Here is a 16,227-nt window from a genome sequence, read left to right as displayed (position 1 = left end):
GGTAGCCATCAATAGCCATTGTGCTGCCAGAGGCAGTAGTCCGGGGCAGATCCTCCCTCTGGGGTGGGGCTCAGTTTGGGGGGCCCCATGGTGCAGCGAGTCAGGGTTGGCTCCATGCCAGAGGGCACCATGCTGCCCCACCCCCTCTGGGCAGGGATCAGCAAGGAGACCCCAGGGGCCTGGGACACTACTCTCTCCCCTCTGTTCCCTGCAGACAGCTGAGCAGGACTTTCCCCACCACTGAAAAAGCTGGGCTGCCCACGCTGTGGGGGAAGGACGTGCCCGGAGGCCCAGCCACTGCAGGCATGAGCCTGGGACAGGCCCCACATCCAGCCCTTGCCCAGATGCTGCCACGGCTCTGTATTAAAAGGCTCCTGGCCACCAGGGATGCAGGGGAAATGGCGTGTGAAGAGTAACAGTGAGGGAAAGGAAAGGATGTCATGCCACACCATGTCTTCTCCCTGCTTTGGGCCCCGGACTCCTGGGTGCTACACCTAGCTCTGGGAGGGGAGGGGGGTCTAGTGCATTAGCGTAGGGGTGGGAGGCTGGGAGCCAGGACTCCTGGATTCTATGCCCAGCTCTGATGGTCTTCCCATGTACCCTGACTCCTGGCCCTCCCTGAACACAAGACATGCAGAAGCTCAGCTAAAGGTCTCTGCAGCCCCTGGCTTTGACAGCTGAGCCCTGTGGGGAAGCATTTACAAGGGCCAGCGGTGCAGCCACTTAACCCGCCTGCCCGCCCCTGTGGGCAGGCACCAGCTGCCCAGGGATCCCTGCTGAGCTGGTCCTAGGGAATCTCACAGACAAAGGCTGACTGAGGTCGATAGCCAGGAGTGATGCCAGACTGCTTCAGATGGGGAACGAGGGGCAGAGGTTAAGCAGCGAGGGGGATGCCCCAGGAGGCAGCTCTCCTTGTCTGGGAGAATGCTCCGAGGCAGCTCTCCTTGTCTGGGAGAATGCTCCATCCCTTGAGGGCTTTACATCCAGGCTGCACGGCTCTAAAAGCCATGCTCTGGTTCCACCCCCAGATCTGGGCCAGAGGCAGGAAAAGCTGCAGGGGGTCAGGCTGGGGCTCAAAACAGGCCCCTCCAAAATCAGACAAATCAATCTTCAGTCACTGTGCACCTGGGGCTTGGAGCTTTATTGGAAACCAGTGGGGGCAGAGTGCCAGAGGAAAGCCCCCACCTGGGAGAGGGGCTGGTAAGGCAATGAATCCAGCCTCTGGAGGGTGCGCTGTCCTGCTGGGCCGGGCCGGGCCGTGGGAGAACTGTGCAAACACAGAAGACAAGCAGTTTTAGCCCTGGGCTTGCAGAACGACAGTGTTGTGCTGCTTGTGCTTTAAAAGGAGAGAACTGGAAACCACAAAAGGTTAGTGCAGTCAGGAGGGCACTGGACTGGGAGCCAGGACTCCTGGGCTCTATTCCCTGAGCTGGGTAGTCCCTTTTCCTCTGGGTGCCTGTTTACCCTCCCACCTTGGGACTGTTAAGACTGTGAGGTCTTCAGGGCAGGGACTGTTTCTCATTCTGTGTTTGGGCTGCACCTGGAACAGGGGTCTCTGATCTTGCTCACCGGCTGCACTATGCCCAGTGCAACAGGGCCCCCCAATCTTGGTTGGAATCTGTCCAGTGCCTGGCGCAACAGTCACAACAACTGCAGAGTCCAGTGCAGACGTGGCTCAGACACGGCACAGGATCACCCACCGGGCAGCGTCAGGACCCAGGTCAGATGGGGGTGCCAGTAACCCACAGGGCAGAGCAGTGGACACAGCTTGACATTTGCCCCTCAGCAGCGCTCCCGCTCTGGGGAGAGGCAAAGCCAGCGCCAGCCCCACTGCAGTACTGCAGCACCATCCGGAAGGAGACCTGCAATCAGAGAGGGAGGGATCAGAGCTGACCTGGGCCATCATGGACGAGGCCTCCCATGGGACATACCCAGAGCAGTTTTGTGCCCCGTCCCTGGCCCATCTCAATGCCAGCACAAATTCACTCCCCCTCCCACGGGCCTGAGGCTGCCAGCTCCACAACCAGCAATGACTGGAGCAGAGCAGCCTAATCTTGGGATGAATGGATTATGGAGCAGGGTGATAGGCTAGTGGGTTACAGTGTGGGGGCTGGGAAACAGGACTCCTGGGTTCTATCCCCAGCTCTGGAGGGGAGAGGGGTCTAGTGGTTGGGGGAGTATGGGAGCCAGGACTCCTAGGTTCTGTTCTGTTCTGTCCCTGGCTCTGCCACTGATTCTCCAAGTGACTTTGGGTGAGTCCCTTCCCTCTCTTGGTGCCTGTTTCCTTTCTGTCTTTTGTCTGTTCAGACTGTCAGCTCTTGGGGCAAGGCCTGTCTCCCACTGTGTCTGTGCTGCACCTGATTTGGGGTGGGGGGGATAGGCCTTTAGGTGCTACTGTAATACCAACAGAAGAGCAGTGTCCTGAGCTAGGCTCTCTACCTGTCCCTCACCCCTCCAGCTGCTGACCCTTACCATCATTAGTGAATTCATCTAGTGAGGGATTATTCCCATTTACGATGGGGAAACTGAGGCACAGAGAGGGGAAGGGACGTAGAATAGAAATGTAGGGCTGGAAAGGACCTCAGGAGGCCACTAGTCCTTAGCCCCATGCTATGGCAGGGTTACATAGATCTAGCCCATCCCTGATAGGTGTGTGTCTAACCTGTTCTTAAAACCTCCAGAGATGGAGATTTCACAGCCTCCCTGGGTGATTTGTTCCAGTGCTTAACCACCAGAGATATACAAAGTCCCCCCCCCCCCCGATAGCCACCCTAAATCTCTCTTGCTGTGAATTAAGCCATTTACTTGTTGTCCTACCCTAGGTGAGCATGGAGAACAACTGCTCACCATCCTCTTTAGTACAACCTTTTACATATTTGAAGACTTATGTCCCCCTTCAGCCTTCAGTTCTCTCACCTAAACATGCCCAATTCTTTCAATCGTTCCTCACAAATCCTTGCTCTCCTCTGGACTCTCCTGTTTGTTCAGAGCTTTCCTAAAGCGTGGGGCATGAAACCAGACCCAGCACTCCAGCTGAGGCCTTGAGAGTGCTGAGCAGAGCACAGCAATTACCTCCTGTGTCTTACATCTGCCCCTCCTGCTGACAGAGCCCAGCATAACATTTCCCTTTTTCACAACAGCATCATGCTCTTGGCTCATGTTCAATTTGTGATTCACTACCCCCCAGATCCTTTTCTGTAACTCTACTGCCTACCCAGTATGTCCCCATTTGGCAGTTGTGCATTTCATTTTTCTTTCCTAAATGGAGTACTTTGCACTTGTCTGTACTGACTTTCACCTTGCTGATTTCAGATCAGTTTTCCAGTTTATCACAGTCATTTTTCATTCTACTTCCGTGCACCAAAGAGCTGGCAGCCCCTCCCAGCTGGGCATCATCTGCAAATTTTATAAGCATACTCTTTACTCCATCATCCAAGCCATTAGTGAAAATACTGAATCGTACTGGATTCAGGACAGACCCCTGCAGGACCTCAGTGGATACATCCTCCCAGTTTGACAGCGAACCATTGATAACTACTTTTTGAGGACAGTCTTTCAACCAGTTGTGCAGCCACCTTATAGCAATTTCATCTAGATGATATTTCCCTCGTTTACTTATCAGAATGTCCTGTGGGACTGTGTCAAAAGCTTTACTAAAGTCCAGTCATCATGTTCACTGCTTCCCCTTTATCCACTAGGCCAGTAACCCTGTCAAAGAAGGAAATTAGATTGGTTTGGTTATGATTGGTTCTGACAAACCCATGCTGGCTATTTCTTATAACCCTAGTATCTTCTAGGTGCTTACAAATGGATTGTTTAATCTTTTGTTCCAGTATCTTTCCAGTATTGTAGTTAGGCAGACTGGTCTATACATTCCCAGGTCCTACTTTTCCCTCTTTTTAAAGACAGGTACTATGTTACCCTTTTCCAGTCCCCTGGGACCTCAACATCCTCTAATGGTTCTGCGATTGCTTTGGCTAGTTCCTAGTTTGGCTAGGGCAATTTTCATCAGGCCCTGCCAACTTGAAGACATCTAACTTATCTAAATACTATAAAAATCACAGAACTGAAGGGCTGGAAGGGACCTCAAGAGGTCATCAAGTCAACCTCCCTGCACTGAAGCAGAACCAAGTAAAACCTAGACCATCCCTGACAGGTGTTTGTCCAACCTGTTCTTAAAAACCTCCACTGACGGGGATTCCACAACCTCCCCTGGGAGCCTGTTCCAGAGCTTAAGTACCATTATAGTCAAGAAGTTTTTCCTACTATCTAATCTAAATCTCTCTTGCCCATGACTGTCTGTCCTACCTTCAGTGGACATAGAGAACATTGGCCTCTTTATAACAGCCCTTAACATACTTGAAGACTGTTTCCCCCCCTTCTCCTTTAATCTGTTCTTTCCCTGGTCTGATCTGAGATCCTTCCCCCTTGCTAATAGTAATTGTCTTAAGCATCTGCTCCCAATTAACCTTTTTAGCGAACACTGAAGCAAAAAAGGCATTAAATACTTCAACCTTCTCCATTATATGCTCTTCTTCCCCATTGAGTAACGGCCTACACTTTCCTTAGTCTTACTCTTATTTCTGATGTGTTTAGAGAATCTCTTCTTGTCCAAGGTCAGCAGCAGAGCTGGGACCAGAAACCAGGAGTCCTGCACCCCAGTGCCCTACCCATTATGCCAGTCAGCTGGTGTTGGCAACGTGGCCAGGACTCTGGCATATCCTGCCCCCTCAGCATCAGGGTGGCTCCTGAACCCACCTTCAGAAAACGACTGGCTTGGTGGAAGGCTCAGTGCAGGGCGCTCTCCTCTCAAAGGCCACACCATCCCCAGGAAGTGGGGAGGCCAGGAGCGGGCATAGCCAGACAAGGTGCCACCTGTCCCCCAATGCCTCCTGCAGGTTGCGGCGCCAGCCCAGGTCATAGCAGCGGCTCTCCCCAAACCACTCCCTGATCGTCTGGCCACGCAGGCTCAGCAGCACGTGTAAGAAGAGGAAGCCAGAGCAGAAGAGGAAACTGACCACGCAGGTGTCCGCCACGAAAGCATAGATGAAGGTCAAGGTGCTCACCTGGCCTGGGGAAACACAAGGGGGTGCTGTCAGTGCTAGGGCAACTAGAAGCCAGGCATTCCCCAAGGGTACACTTAGCATCCCCAGACACAACCAGGTCTTGGCATGTTCCCATTAACCCTGCTCTGCTCTCTGTTCCACTGACATGTGACTGCCTCTCGGGTAGGGCACAGGGACTGTTTATACTGGGATATCATAGTTGCCTCTGGGGTAGGGACTGAGGGAGGGCTGGGTGGCTCAGGTGACGGGAATGGGCTGTAGAGTTTCTAAGGAGCTGCCTATGCTGGAAGAGCCCCCCAGGTGCACACTCAAGACACAATCTGCAAAAACAACATGTGATTTACAGGTCCCTCAGTTTCCAAGGAGATGTCCTAAAAGGGTCTATTTTTCAGAGGGTACAGGATCAGCAATCTATAAAATCAGGGCCCTTTATGGAGCTTCTGGCTGATGCCCAGAATCACCAAATCTTGGTCTGATGTTCCTGAGGCTCGGCTGCAACACACTAAGCTTTTAACTGGGTATTTCCTAGTTTGTTTGTTTTGAAATAAAACTAGCTGAGAACAGCTCGGTCCTAGGGGAATCAGTGGTGCTCTGCCCCCATGTGTGGATGGGCCCTTCCCAGCAGGTCCTGCCATGGCTGTACCCGTCAGCAGCATGAGCCACGGCATGAGGAGGAGGAGGATGCTGTGCAGGGTGACTCCCTCATGCAGCATGGCCATGAAGATGTCAGCGTTGAGCAGGCTGGCGTAGAGCAGGGCCACCCAGCTGTGCAGCAGGAGGCAAAGGAAGTAACGGTAGTTATGGTAGCCCACACACTGGCCCAGCAGCACACAGTGGTGGTCCCGGCGCAGCATGCACACGTTGCAGGTGTAGCAGTGGTGACAGCGGGGGGGCACGTGGGACTGGCAGGTGTAGCAGTACCTGGAAGGGAAGCAGGAGCCTCAGGGGGGTGATGAAGCGTTTCCCCGTTCTCCCCCTAGCATCCGAATAGCACATCATATTGTGCTGTCCCTAGGGCTGGAAATAGAGCGGCAGCCCCAAAAGCAGGGCAGTCCTGGGCAGGGAGTCCCCAGCAAAGAACAATGGAGCGGGCACAGTCAATCCCAATCTGTCCCCATCCCAATCTCAGGCCACTGCCACACCACATCTTGTAGAAAAGCCCTCTCTCAAACACAGCGACAACAGCATGACAGTACTCTAGCACCAACCTAAAGGTTGCCGGGTGCTGAGCTGCAGTTGCTCAGGTGGGGCACAGATACTGTTTATACAGGGATCCCATCCCTCGCCCGGCACGGAGATGAAGCCGCCGCGGAGGGAGAGGGGAATGGGGCTGTTTATACAGGGATCCGTCACCCAGCACGGAGATGCAGCCACCTCTGGGGTGGGGTGCCAGGGCTGTTTACACAGGGATCCCTTACCTGGCGCTGAGATGACGCTGCCTCTGGGCTGTGAGAGAGCCCTCTGCCTCCCTCTGTGACCCAGCCATACTCACTCCCAGCCCTGTCCCACGGCGCCTCCGGACAGCATGACCCCTTTGATGCTTGGGCTGCTGGTGACGAAGAGGCCCATATTGCCCAGCACGTTGGCCAGGAGGAAGAGCAGGAGGGGCAGGTGCAGGGCCAGGGGCAGCTGGGTGGGCTCCGCAGGCCAGAGAAGCAGGCACAGCACCTCTGTGCACACGGCCCCCATCAGGACCACGGTCACACACAGGGGCAGGCACAGCGCGGCATCCAGGCGCTGCCACCGCCCGCCCCGGCCCGCCTGCATGGCTGCCAGGGGGCGCCCCACGCGAGCGCTGCCCGGGGCACAGAGCAGCCTGCTCCCCGCGGGGGCGGAGGGGGGGCGGGGCTGCTGGCTGCCACCCTGGCCGAAGGGAAGGGGGCTTCTCTCCGGGGGCTGGTTCCCTCCCCAGGGTCTCTGCCCCGGACCGGGCTCTCGGGAGGCCTCTCCTCCACTCTCCCCTCAGCCTCCGCTTCCGCCGCCAGCTGGGCGCCACAGCGCGCCCAGCCAATCGGGGGCGGGGAGGGCTGCTTTGCCCAACCTTCCCTCTGACAGAAACCGCGATCGACCAATCGCGGTGCCCAGCGGGGGTCGTCATGGTGCCCGGTGCGGGGACCGGGGTCACCGTGCCCGGGGGAGTCATGGTGCCCGGTGCGGGGACCGGGGTCACCGTGCCCGGGGGAGTCATGGTGCCCGGTGCGGGGACCGGGGTCACCGTGCCCGGGGGAGTCATGGTGCCCAGTGAGGGGACCGGGGTCACCGTGCCCGGGGGAGTCATGGTGCCCGGTGCGGGGAGCAGGGTCACCGTGCCCGGGGGAGTCATGGTGCCCGGTGCGGGGACCGGGGTCACCGTGCCCGGGGGAGTCATGGTGCCCAGTGAGGGGACCGGGGTCACCGTGCCCGGGGGAGTCATGGTGCCCAGTGAGGGGACCGGGGTCACCGTGCCCGGGGGAGTCATGGTGCCCAGTGAGGGGACCGGGGTCACCGTGCCCGGGGGAGTCATGGTGCCCGGTGCGGGGACCGGGGTCACCGTGCCCGGGGGAGTCATGGTGCCCAGTGCGGGGAGCAGGGTCACCGTGCCCGGGGGAGTCACCATGCCCGGGGGAGTCATGGTGCCCAGTGAGGGGACCGGGGTCACCGTGTCCAGGGGAGTCACCGTGCCTGAGGGGCCCACAATGCCCACAGGTCTCAGATCGAATTAGCAGAGCTTTGCCCTTTTTCCAGGTGGCCACCCGCCCCGCTGGTTCCCAGGCCCATGCTCTGCCCCACTGCCACACCTCGGTGCAGTACAGCCCCTGCCCTGGAGGTTCATTCCGTGGTACTTCCTTTGGGGTCATGGTTTGGCACAGACCTTCCCATGCCACGTGCAGGCCGCAGACACCCTCCCTTCCACATGCCGTCCTGCGGGATGCCGCACCCTGTGGTTGGACACATGCTGCCAGGCAGCGGCAGTGCTGGACAATGCTTTGAAATCCCGGAGCCAAGTGGTTAGTGTTTGGGGTGGAGGGGGAACTGCCATTTTGCAGGAGGCAGCCAACCCCTTAAATGGGCCTGGTTTGCAAAAGGTGGAAGTTCAGGATTCAGGTCCCTGGAAATTCGGGTCCTCCTTTGAGGTTTCCTCTCCTTCCCACAATCGCTAGCCACTTCTGGGGGCTCCGAGCCCAGCCTGTGCTGCTAATAATAGCCCTGGTGTAACTGGAGCCACAGCACAGGGAGTGGGCACTGGACACCTGCAGTGCTGCTGCATTGCGGGGAAATCAGTGTCCTCTAAGCCAACTCTCCTAGTCCCTCCAGCTTTCCCTTCCCAGGGCATTCCCCCCCCACCTGGGCCCCCCTGCAGGTGCCCGGGATGTTTATGTGTTGCTGAGACTGGGGTGGGGTACCAGATCACAGCTTCTCTGCAAGGTGCTGGCTGGTGGATATGGTATTGCCCGCCCAGGTCTCCCCCACATGCATGGCGCTGGTCAGTGACATGTTCTTCCCTGCAGGGGCCTTGCGGAATGGTAGGTAGGCTCGTGTTTCTTGCAAAGTATCTCCAAGTGCCTTGTGGGGGGGAGGGTTAGGGGGGAGTGTCAGTCCCTTGATTTTAGAGCTGGGAAACTGAGGCATTGAGCAGGGACTGGACTTGGTCAAGGTCATACAACAGGGCACTGACAGAGCTGGGAGTGCGACCCGGGAGTCCTGGCTCTTTCAGTGGCCATGGTGCCTCCCTTTGATTTTTGCAACTGACGCCATACTATCCCTGCTCCCAGCTCATTCCTTGGCCCTGGGTTCCTCCGGATGACTTAATGGCCTTTTCCAGATCTGACACCTCTGCTCCTTATTATGAACTACCTGCCTCACCACCCCTCCAGCTCCCGCTGCGGCTTATTGTGCATTTCCTGTCCCCAGACCACCAGCAAGCCACCACCCCCTGCCCTCCAGGTACAGGGTCCCTTTAAGAGCCTGCAAGGGGGGAGGGGGGTGTCTGGTCTCTGGCCTGCCAGCAGCTGTCCTCACCCTCCCTGGTTGGTGGGGACAGTCCCTCTGCACCCTCCCCCTAGCCTTTTAAAGGTGGAACCTGATCCCCCTTCCCCAGGCTGATAATACTTAATGGGGACCAGTCACGTGGGTGGCTTTTGACCAGGAGCTCAGGACAGGGCAAAGCTGCCAGCCACCAGGGGCAGAGGGATCTGACCTCCAGGAGAAGGGAACTGGTGCCTTGGGCAAGGGGCAGTGCATAGCAGCGAGGAGGGCCTGTGAGAGGGACGACTGGGGACTAAGGTGGAAGAGGGGACAGTCAGACCTGCAGAGAGGGACAAGAGGACAAGCCATGATGACCACGCAAGTAGAGAGCCATATCCAGTACAACCACTCATACATGATGACTGAAGAGTACATGCAGCAGGAGGAGGACTGGGACCGGGACCTGTTGCTAGACCCCGCCTGGGAGAAGCAGCAGAGGAAGGTGGGTGGCTATGGGGGATAGTTATGGGCCGGGGAAGCAGGGTGGGAGCCCGCGAGAGGTGCTGTGGGCAGGTGCCCATGGTGACCAGGTTTGGAGAGCTGGGCAAGGGGCTGTGTCTGTGTGAGTCAGGGCCCATGGGGGAAACTCAGCAGAGTGGGAACCTCAGAGAGGTACCAGGCACTATGGTGAGAGGCTGGCCCAGGGCCCCATCTCTGCAAGAGAGAGAGTCAGGTGGGGTGTGGGGGGGTGGATCCTGAGCAGGAGAGAGGCCAAGTTGGGCACTAGATGGACAGGTACAGGGTGCCATCACTGCAAAGATTTGGGGCTTTTGGGGGCAGCCACAGAGTGGTGCTAGGGGTTACACGGGTGGGTGCAGGCCGGATCTCATCTCTACGAGGGGCAGCCTCTGAGCGGTGCCAGGTGCTTGGAGTTACAGGGGTGGCACAGGGCTCCATATCTGCAAGGGGCAGCCTCTGAGTGGTGCCAGGTGCCCTGGGTAACGGGGCAGGCAGAAGCCCCTATCTGTAAGGGCAGACTCCGAGCAGTGTGCAAGGCTGGAGAGCCGGGCTCCGTGCCACGTAGGTTTGTCAAGAGCCAAGCCCCAAAGTGGCGGGTGTGGGGAGGTGATCTTTGGAGCAGACAGCTGCTGTGCAAGGGTAACTGATACGGCTTGATGCCCCTTCCCACTCCCAGACCCAGAAGGGTGACGCCAGCAGTGGGGAGTTGGAGGAGGTGGCTGCCTGTGTCCTGGAACAGAGTCTGCGGCATCCAAACTATGTCAGGAATGATGGGGATGCGAGGGGCCTGCTGGGCTAAATATACCCACCTGCCTTGCTGTGATCTGGGCTCTGGGCAGGCTGTGCACCAGGATCTTCCAGGTGTATGTGGCATGCTTGCCCGCTTGGACTGCTGCTTATGCATATGGCCAAGATGTTGTGTGTACAGTGGCTGTGAGCAGCCCTGGGCAATTGGTTCACGCACACACCCCACACACCCAAACTCTCCCTTGCAACAATCCCTGCATACGCTAACCCACAGCAACCCCACTCTCACATACACACAACAACCCTCCTGCAAATACTGATCCACAACAACCCCACTCCCACACACAACAAGCCCCCCTCATATACTGACCCACAACAACCCCATTCTCATACACACACAACAACTCCCCTGCATACAGTGACCCACAACAACCCCACACTCACACACACAACAACAACCCCCCTGCACACACAGACACACAACAGCTCCCCCCATTCTCTCACTCTCACACACACTCTCAAAGTGAGACACCCCCAGAGCAGTGGGCCTGATCCTGATCTCAGCCGGCAGCACATCCAGGCTGTCTCCCTTGCAATTGATGCAGTACCACTGGCGTGAGTGGGAGCAGGATCAGGCCCAGCGAATTCTGTGCCCCTTACCCCAGGAACCTCTGTCAAAGTCCATGTTCTTATGCCCAGGGTGGATCAGGCCCAGGAACCCCTAGAGCCAGAGCACAACCCAAACTGCTAACCCAAAGCCCCTGGTCCCAGCACCACAGAACTCTTGGCTGAGGTGTGCTCAGGTGGCTGCAATAGGGCAGGCGTGCACATTGCTGTTCTCCGTCAGGCATGGGTGCCACGTGTCCCCTCCCTATGGTTCTGTACAAACCATTGGAGTCTCTCCCCTGGCCTGCCACCACTGCAGGGAGCTTTGAGCAGGTGGGGATGGTGCAAGGTGGGATGTTCCTTCCTCCCACCAGTCCTAATCGTGATCCTCAGCCCCCCCAGGATCCTCTCCGCGTGTACCCCTTAACACCAGGCTCTAACCTGGCAACCTATACCCAGGGTGGTGGTACAGCTACATCAGGTGGGGAAAAGCTATTAGAGCCCCTGTGACCAGGGGACAGCCAGGCTGCCCCTCCTGGTGGGGAGCACTGTCTGGCTACGGGCACGTCAATGAGAGAATGCCACCCGCTTTGAAGTAGTTGCCTCCCATGTAAAGGGAGGTTCTGATCTTCCCTACACCAGGGCAACTCTGGGGTTCACTGGTTGACTTTGGATTGGCCCTGGAAAGCTGAGATCAGAGTCCGGCCTTGGCCTTGTTGCAGTCAGGGGTGACTCTGGAAACCAGAATTCAGCCCTTTCTGTTGGCACAACTCCCCACAGAATGGTGCTGCTGTCTAGGTTGAGCTGCAGGCTGGGTATTGCCAGCCCTTATCCAGCCCGAACAGTCCTGACCTGAGCTCCACAAGTACCACTTGCTCACACTGAACTGCTTGGACCACCGCTCCCCACCCTCCCCATACAGATGTTTGCCTGTCCCTGCTCCCCGCTCACCTGCTGTCTCTTTGACACACGGTTCTGTTAGGCTATGGAACTCACTGCCACTGGATATCACTGAAGTTGGGTGTGCAGAAAGGAGGTGGATAGCAGGGCTGTCCGGAGTCAGAGTAAAGACTGAAAGAGCAGAGGAGAGCTGGGGGAGGGGTTGTGACCCCACCTGCTTTGGGTGCTACACCCTGAACTCTAGCAATTGGGGTCAGAAAAGTGTTTCCTCTGGGTGCAGGTTATCCTACCACTGCAGGGCTCTTACCCCTTCCTCTGGGCATTGGGGTGACATAGATGGGCCATGAGCTGACCCAAGTGGGCCATACCTGTGGAAGTTTGCACCTGCTCTTTGTTATACTCTTGTGTTAAGTTGTCAGGGAAGGGCCCAGTGCACAGGTGGTGAGTATGCGTATGTGTGTGTGGAACCCAGTGGGACAGTGCTCTGGGTGTGTACCCTTGTGTACCAGTGTTGTGCATATCAGTGCTCTGGGTGTCTGTGTGCACGTACTCTGATGTACCAGCGCTGTGTTTGTGTGTGCACCCCAGTTTGTCAGTGCTTGGGAGGGTGCCGACATGACACAGACAGGTGACCTGCCCGATTGTTCCCTCTGAGAACCTAACACCCCCTCAGGGGTCCCCATCCCAAGCTGCCTGTTGGAGGAATCTGCGTGTCTTGATTTTTTCCCCAGAGTGCCTGATTAAGTTGTATGCTGTTTGGGGCAGGGACTAGTCATTCTGTTCTGAGTTTGTACCGTGCCTAGAACAACAGGGGATCCTCAGCACTACCCCAGTACAAAGAATAGGCATTTGATCAGAGCAGGGGATTGTCTGTTTCGAATCCCCCACCCCCTCCTTAGAGGAGCAGGGATAGTTTCATGTGCTTGGGAAGCTGTTCCTGCTGATTCGAGTGTTTTGGGGGATTGGGAAGGGGGATCAGGTGGCTGCTGCTATTCCAGACACCCTGTCCTTGTAAGGTGGTTTCTATAATAAACCGCCCCCCACCCTCTGTCCGTTCCCTGCTGCTTCCCGGGTGGGGTGAGCTCATGTGGGTATTTTGGAAGAGGACACCTCTTAATTAGGCTATGGCCTAGGAGAGGGGGGCTGGGTGGGGTGGGGGCTGCAGCAGTCCCCAGCCTGGGTGGGCCTTGCTGCAGGGCTCCTGTGGGAGAGGCTATTTAAAGATGTCTGCAAGGGATCCTGAATCAACTACAGAGACAGATGGGGGGGGGGCACACTTGCTCCCATGGGCAGAGCAGGTGGCTTCAAGAGGATAGTGCGTGTGTGTGTGCGTGTGTGCTTGTGTGACGGGGGAGGGTGAGTGCCAGGGGCTGAAGGGAGTGGGGTCTAGTGGTTAGGGCACTGGACTGGGAGCCAGGACTCCTGGGCTCTGGTCCCAGATCTGGGAGGGGATGTGGGGTCTAATGGTTAGAGTGGGGATGGTGAGGCTGGAATTCAGGACTACTGGGTTCCCTTTCCACTTTTGCTCTGTGACATTGCTCCAGTCTCTCTGCCTCGGTTTCCCCATCTGTAGGAGGGCTATCTACAGATAGGTGTTTGGAGAGAGCCTTGCAATCCTTCTGGGAGAAGGGTTTCCTGGCATCTCTGTCGCAGGTGCCCCACAACCAGCCTGCAGGCCGACTACCCTGAATGTTCTGCAGAGCCCCACACAGCCGGCCTGCAGGCCGACTCTACCCAGAATGCCCTGTTCTTGCGCCCTCCGCCCTGCGCAAGGCCAGTGTAAGCTGTGGAAATGCCTGCATGAGGGACTGGGGCGTGTGGGGAGGGACCATGCTGCAGCAGGGCTGGGAATGTGCTGCTGTTCAGGTACAGGAGCCTCCCGTCCATGCTAAGGTCCCTTTGAATCACACAGTCTGACCCCCTGCAGCACCTTCCCTCAAGCAGATTCCTGCCCCAGCCCAGGTCTGGTGGCAGAACCATAGCCTAGAGCCCTCTGGCCTGGATTTAAAGCCCCACAAGGACTGGAGAATCTCCTCCCCCCATCCAAGGGGAAGCTACTCCAGTGGGGAATCCCCCCCCCCCCCGCTAAGTATCTGCCTTCATTCCAGAGTAGATTTGTCCAGCATCTGCTCCCAGCCATTGGCCCTGCTAGGCCTTTGTCTGTGAGATTCTTGAGTCTCCACAGATCAGAAATCTCCCATGTTGGTGCCTCTAGTCCTGGATCAAGGTCCAGCCCCACGCCCCCCCCTCCCGTCATGCTAAATCACGGGGGCTGCTTCAGTCTCTGGCCAGCAGGCAAGTTCCCAGCAGGCAGGACGTTCTGTGCACCCTCTCTGGTCTTTCACAGCGCAGCCCCAGGACTGGATGCAAGGTCTCAGCTGGGAGATGAAAGGGGGATCTCTGAGTTGTGGGGTACAGCCAGAATTGGGGAAGGAGCAGGGAGGGATCTGCCCTGAGGATGCTCAAGTGCTCGCTGCTTGGAGGTCCACAGCTGGAGGAGGCAGAGATGCAGCCACACAGTTCCTTGAGCAACCAGCAGGAGGGGAGAGGTCTGTGCAGCTGAGTATCAGGGGAGCAAGACTAGCGGAGGGCAGTGAAAGCTGGAGAGGGCAGAGAGCCTGGATGGGTCTCAGGGGGAGCGGCCTTGGCCAAGAGAGGGGCAGGGTGGGGAACTGGAGACATTCTGGGAGCACAAAGCTCTCCCTGGCCCCTGCAATGGAAGGGAAGATGGGAGAAGGGGTGTGTGGGGATGGATGAGAGATGACTGGAATGGGGGAAAAGAAAGGAGAGCTGGCTGGAGAGAGGGGTGCCTGGGGTAGGCTGGACGGCTGGGGTGGGGTGCTGGATGGATAGATGCTGGTGCAGTGTGTGTAGGTGTGGGTGGATGAGCACAGGGGGTGTCAGGCCAAGCTGGGAGTGGGGAAGCCCCTGCCCCTGTGCTGCATCAGCTCCCAGCATATTTACCAGCACCCACAGGGAGGGCAGCCCCTCAGACTATTGTGTTAGCTGGAGCCAAATCCCTTAAGCCCTTGTAAATAGCGGGGAATGAGCCACAAATACTCCCGGTAACAAAGGATTAGCCCCAGGGGATCCCAGCCCGCTGCCAGGCACAGGACAGAGCTTCCCAGTGCCAGTGGAAATCCGGCTGTGCCGCAGCTCCCATTACCCAGGTAGATGCCTGCTTGGTGAGCAGGGGGCCAGAGTGCCGGTGCATGGCTCGGGGAGTGGTGGAGTAGGGGCTGGGAGCAAAAGCAGCTTCCCCAGAGACACACCAGGCCAGCCTCCTGACAGGCAGCATGGCCCAGTGGCTGTGGGACTTTTCCGGCATAGCCCCATAGTGTAGACACAGCTTACGCCAACAAAGGGGGTAGGAACCCCTCCCGAAGGAAGGGTTATGTCTACACATGCCCTCTTCCGTCTGCACAGCTATGTCTGCTCTGGGAGCTACATCAGTCAGGGTGTTTTGTTCACATCTCCGACTGACCTCGCTATGCTGATATAGCCCCAGCTAGGACGCTGGAGTGTGAGCCAGGATGCATGGCTTCTAATCCCACCTCTGGGAGGGGAATGGTGTCCAGGGGTTAGAGCATAGGGGCTCTGAGCCAAGACTCCTGGGTTCTATCCCTAGCTCTGGGAGGTGTGTGGATCTAGTGGTTGGAGAAGGAGGAGGGGCTGGGACTCTGGACTCCTGGGTTCTATTCACACCTTTGCCTTTGACCTTGGGCAAGTTCCTTCCCCTCTTGATACTGCTGTTTGCCCTAGTTGCACCATTTGTCTATTCAGACTGAGCTCTTGGGGGCAGGCTATGTCTCTCACCATGTCTGTGCAGGGCCTAGTACGCCAGAGGCTGATCCCAGTCAGGGTTTGTTCAGTGCCCGTTCCACTAGGGAATCCCTGCTAAACATTTCCCCCTTCTTCCCAGGGTGGGTTTGTCCAGTGTTGGCTCCTGGCTCTGCTCAGCTTTAGTCTATGAGATTCACGAACCTCCTCAGGTCTGAAATCTCCTCCCCATATCCGCGGCTTTAGCTTGGGATGCAGCCCCCTCCTCTGAATTGCAGGGTTACTTTAGTGTCTGGCTGGGTGGCAGGATCCCAGCCTGTGGGCCGTTCCCGTGGCTCCTCTCTGCACCTCCCCAGCCTTTCACAGTGGGGCTGTGGGCTCTGCCACATTGTGCACAGAGGCCCCATCCCCTCTCTGCATTGCCCACCCCCAGTCTGCACATCCTAGGATCACATTAGCCCTTACACTGAGAGCTTGTGTCTAGGAAACCCACCTGGCACAGTCCCCTGCTAGGGCTGGGCCTCGTACAGGGGCTTATGAGTCTGCTGCTGGCCTCTGTGAATGGAGACTCATTTAGCTCCAGAGTAGTGGCAGGGCTGTGTGTCTAGTGGGGTCCTGCAGGGATCCATTCTAGGCCAGGTGCTGATTAACATTTTCATCAGTG

At 57.3% G+C, this 16,227-nt stretch overlaps 2 protein-coding genes across 7 annotated transcripts in view; one reads left to right on the top strand and one right to left on the bottom strand.

The window, feature by feature from the left end:
- Nucleotides 1-16,227, top strand: part of ACTN3 (actinin alpha 3) — a 41,691-nt gene that overhangs the window by 1,988 nt on the left and 23,476 nt on the right. Inside the window, exon 1 of one of the 2 annotated variants that reach the window (XM_084635556.1) lies at nucleotides 9,196-9,513. The exons of the other annotated variant lie outside the window; for it this stretch is intronic. Coding sequence (XP_084491682.1) covers nucleotides 9,379-9,513 — 135 coding nt within the window. The 5' untranslated portion in view covers nucleotides 9,196-9,378. Of the gene's footprint in view, nucleotides 1-9,195; nucleotides 9,514-16,227 lie in introns of those variants that run through there. 2 annotated transcript variants of the gene reach the window in all.
- Nucleotides 1,115-7,077, bottom strand: ZDHHC24 (zDHHC palmitoyltransferase 24). Of its 5 annotated transcripts, XR_014712471.1 has the most exons (5): nucleotides 6,559-7,076; nucleotides 5,710-5,987; nucleotides 4,759-5,071; nucleotides 3,299-3,708; nucleotides 1,115-1,267 (listed from the first exon to the last, which is right to left on the bottom strand). XR_014712471.1 is itself a non-coding variant. In XM_084634749.1 (4 exons), the coding sequence occupies exons 1-3, from the start codon at nucleotides 6,831-6,833 to the stop codon at nucleotides 4,761-4,763; spliced, it is 708 nt and encodes a 235-aa protein (XP_084490875.1). In that variant the 5' UTR covers nucleotides 6,834-7,077; the 3' UTR covers nucleotides 1,115-1,267; nucleotides 4,759-4,760. The 5 variants fall into 5 exon arrangements, 4 of the variants coding, with proteins under 4 accessions (XP_084490875.1, XP_084490873.1, XP_084490874.1 ...); XM_084634749.1 differs by lacking the exon at nucleotides 3,299-3,708 and having other exon boundaries at nucleotides 5,710-5,831; nucleotides 6,559-7,077; XM_084634747.1 differs by having other exon boundaries at nucleotides 1,115-3,708.

This window comes from Lepidochelys olivacea (genome assembly GCF_965140295.1).
Source record: "Lepidochelys olivacea isolate rLepOli2 genome assembly, chromosome: 7".
Classification (NCBI taxonomy): domain Eukaryota; kingdom Metazoa; phylum Chordata; order Testudines; family Cheloniidae; genus Lepidochelys; species Lepidochelys olivacea.
This window is presented reverse-complemented; position numbering and strand designations above follow the sequence as displayed.

Coding starts and splice junctions, on each gene's coding strand:
- ZDHHC24 (XM_084634747.1), bottom strand. CDS start 6,833: ATGCAGGCGGGCCGGGGCGGGCGGTGGCAGCGCCTGGATGCCGCGCTG. Junction 5,988..6,558: donor GCCGTGGGACAGGGCTGGGA/GTGAGTATGGCT, acceptor CTTCCCTTCCAG/GTACTGCTACACCTGCCAGT. Junction 5,072..5,709: donor GTGGCTCATGCTGCTGACGG/GTACAGCCATGG, acceptor GTGTTTCCCCAG/GCCAGGTGAGCACCTTGACC.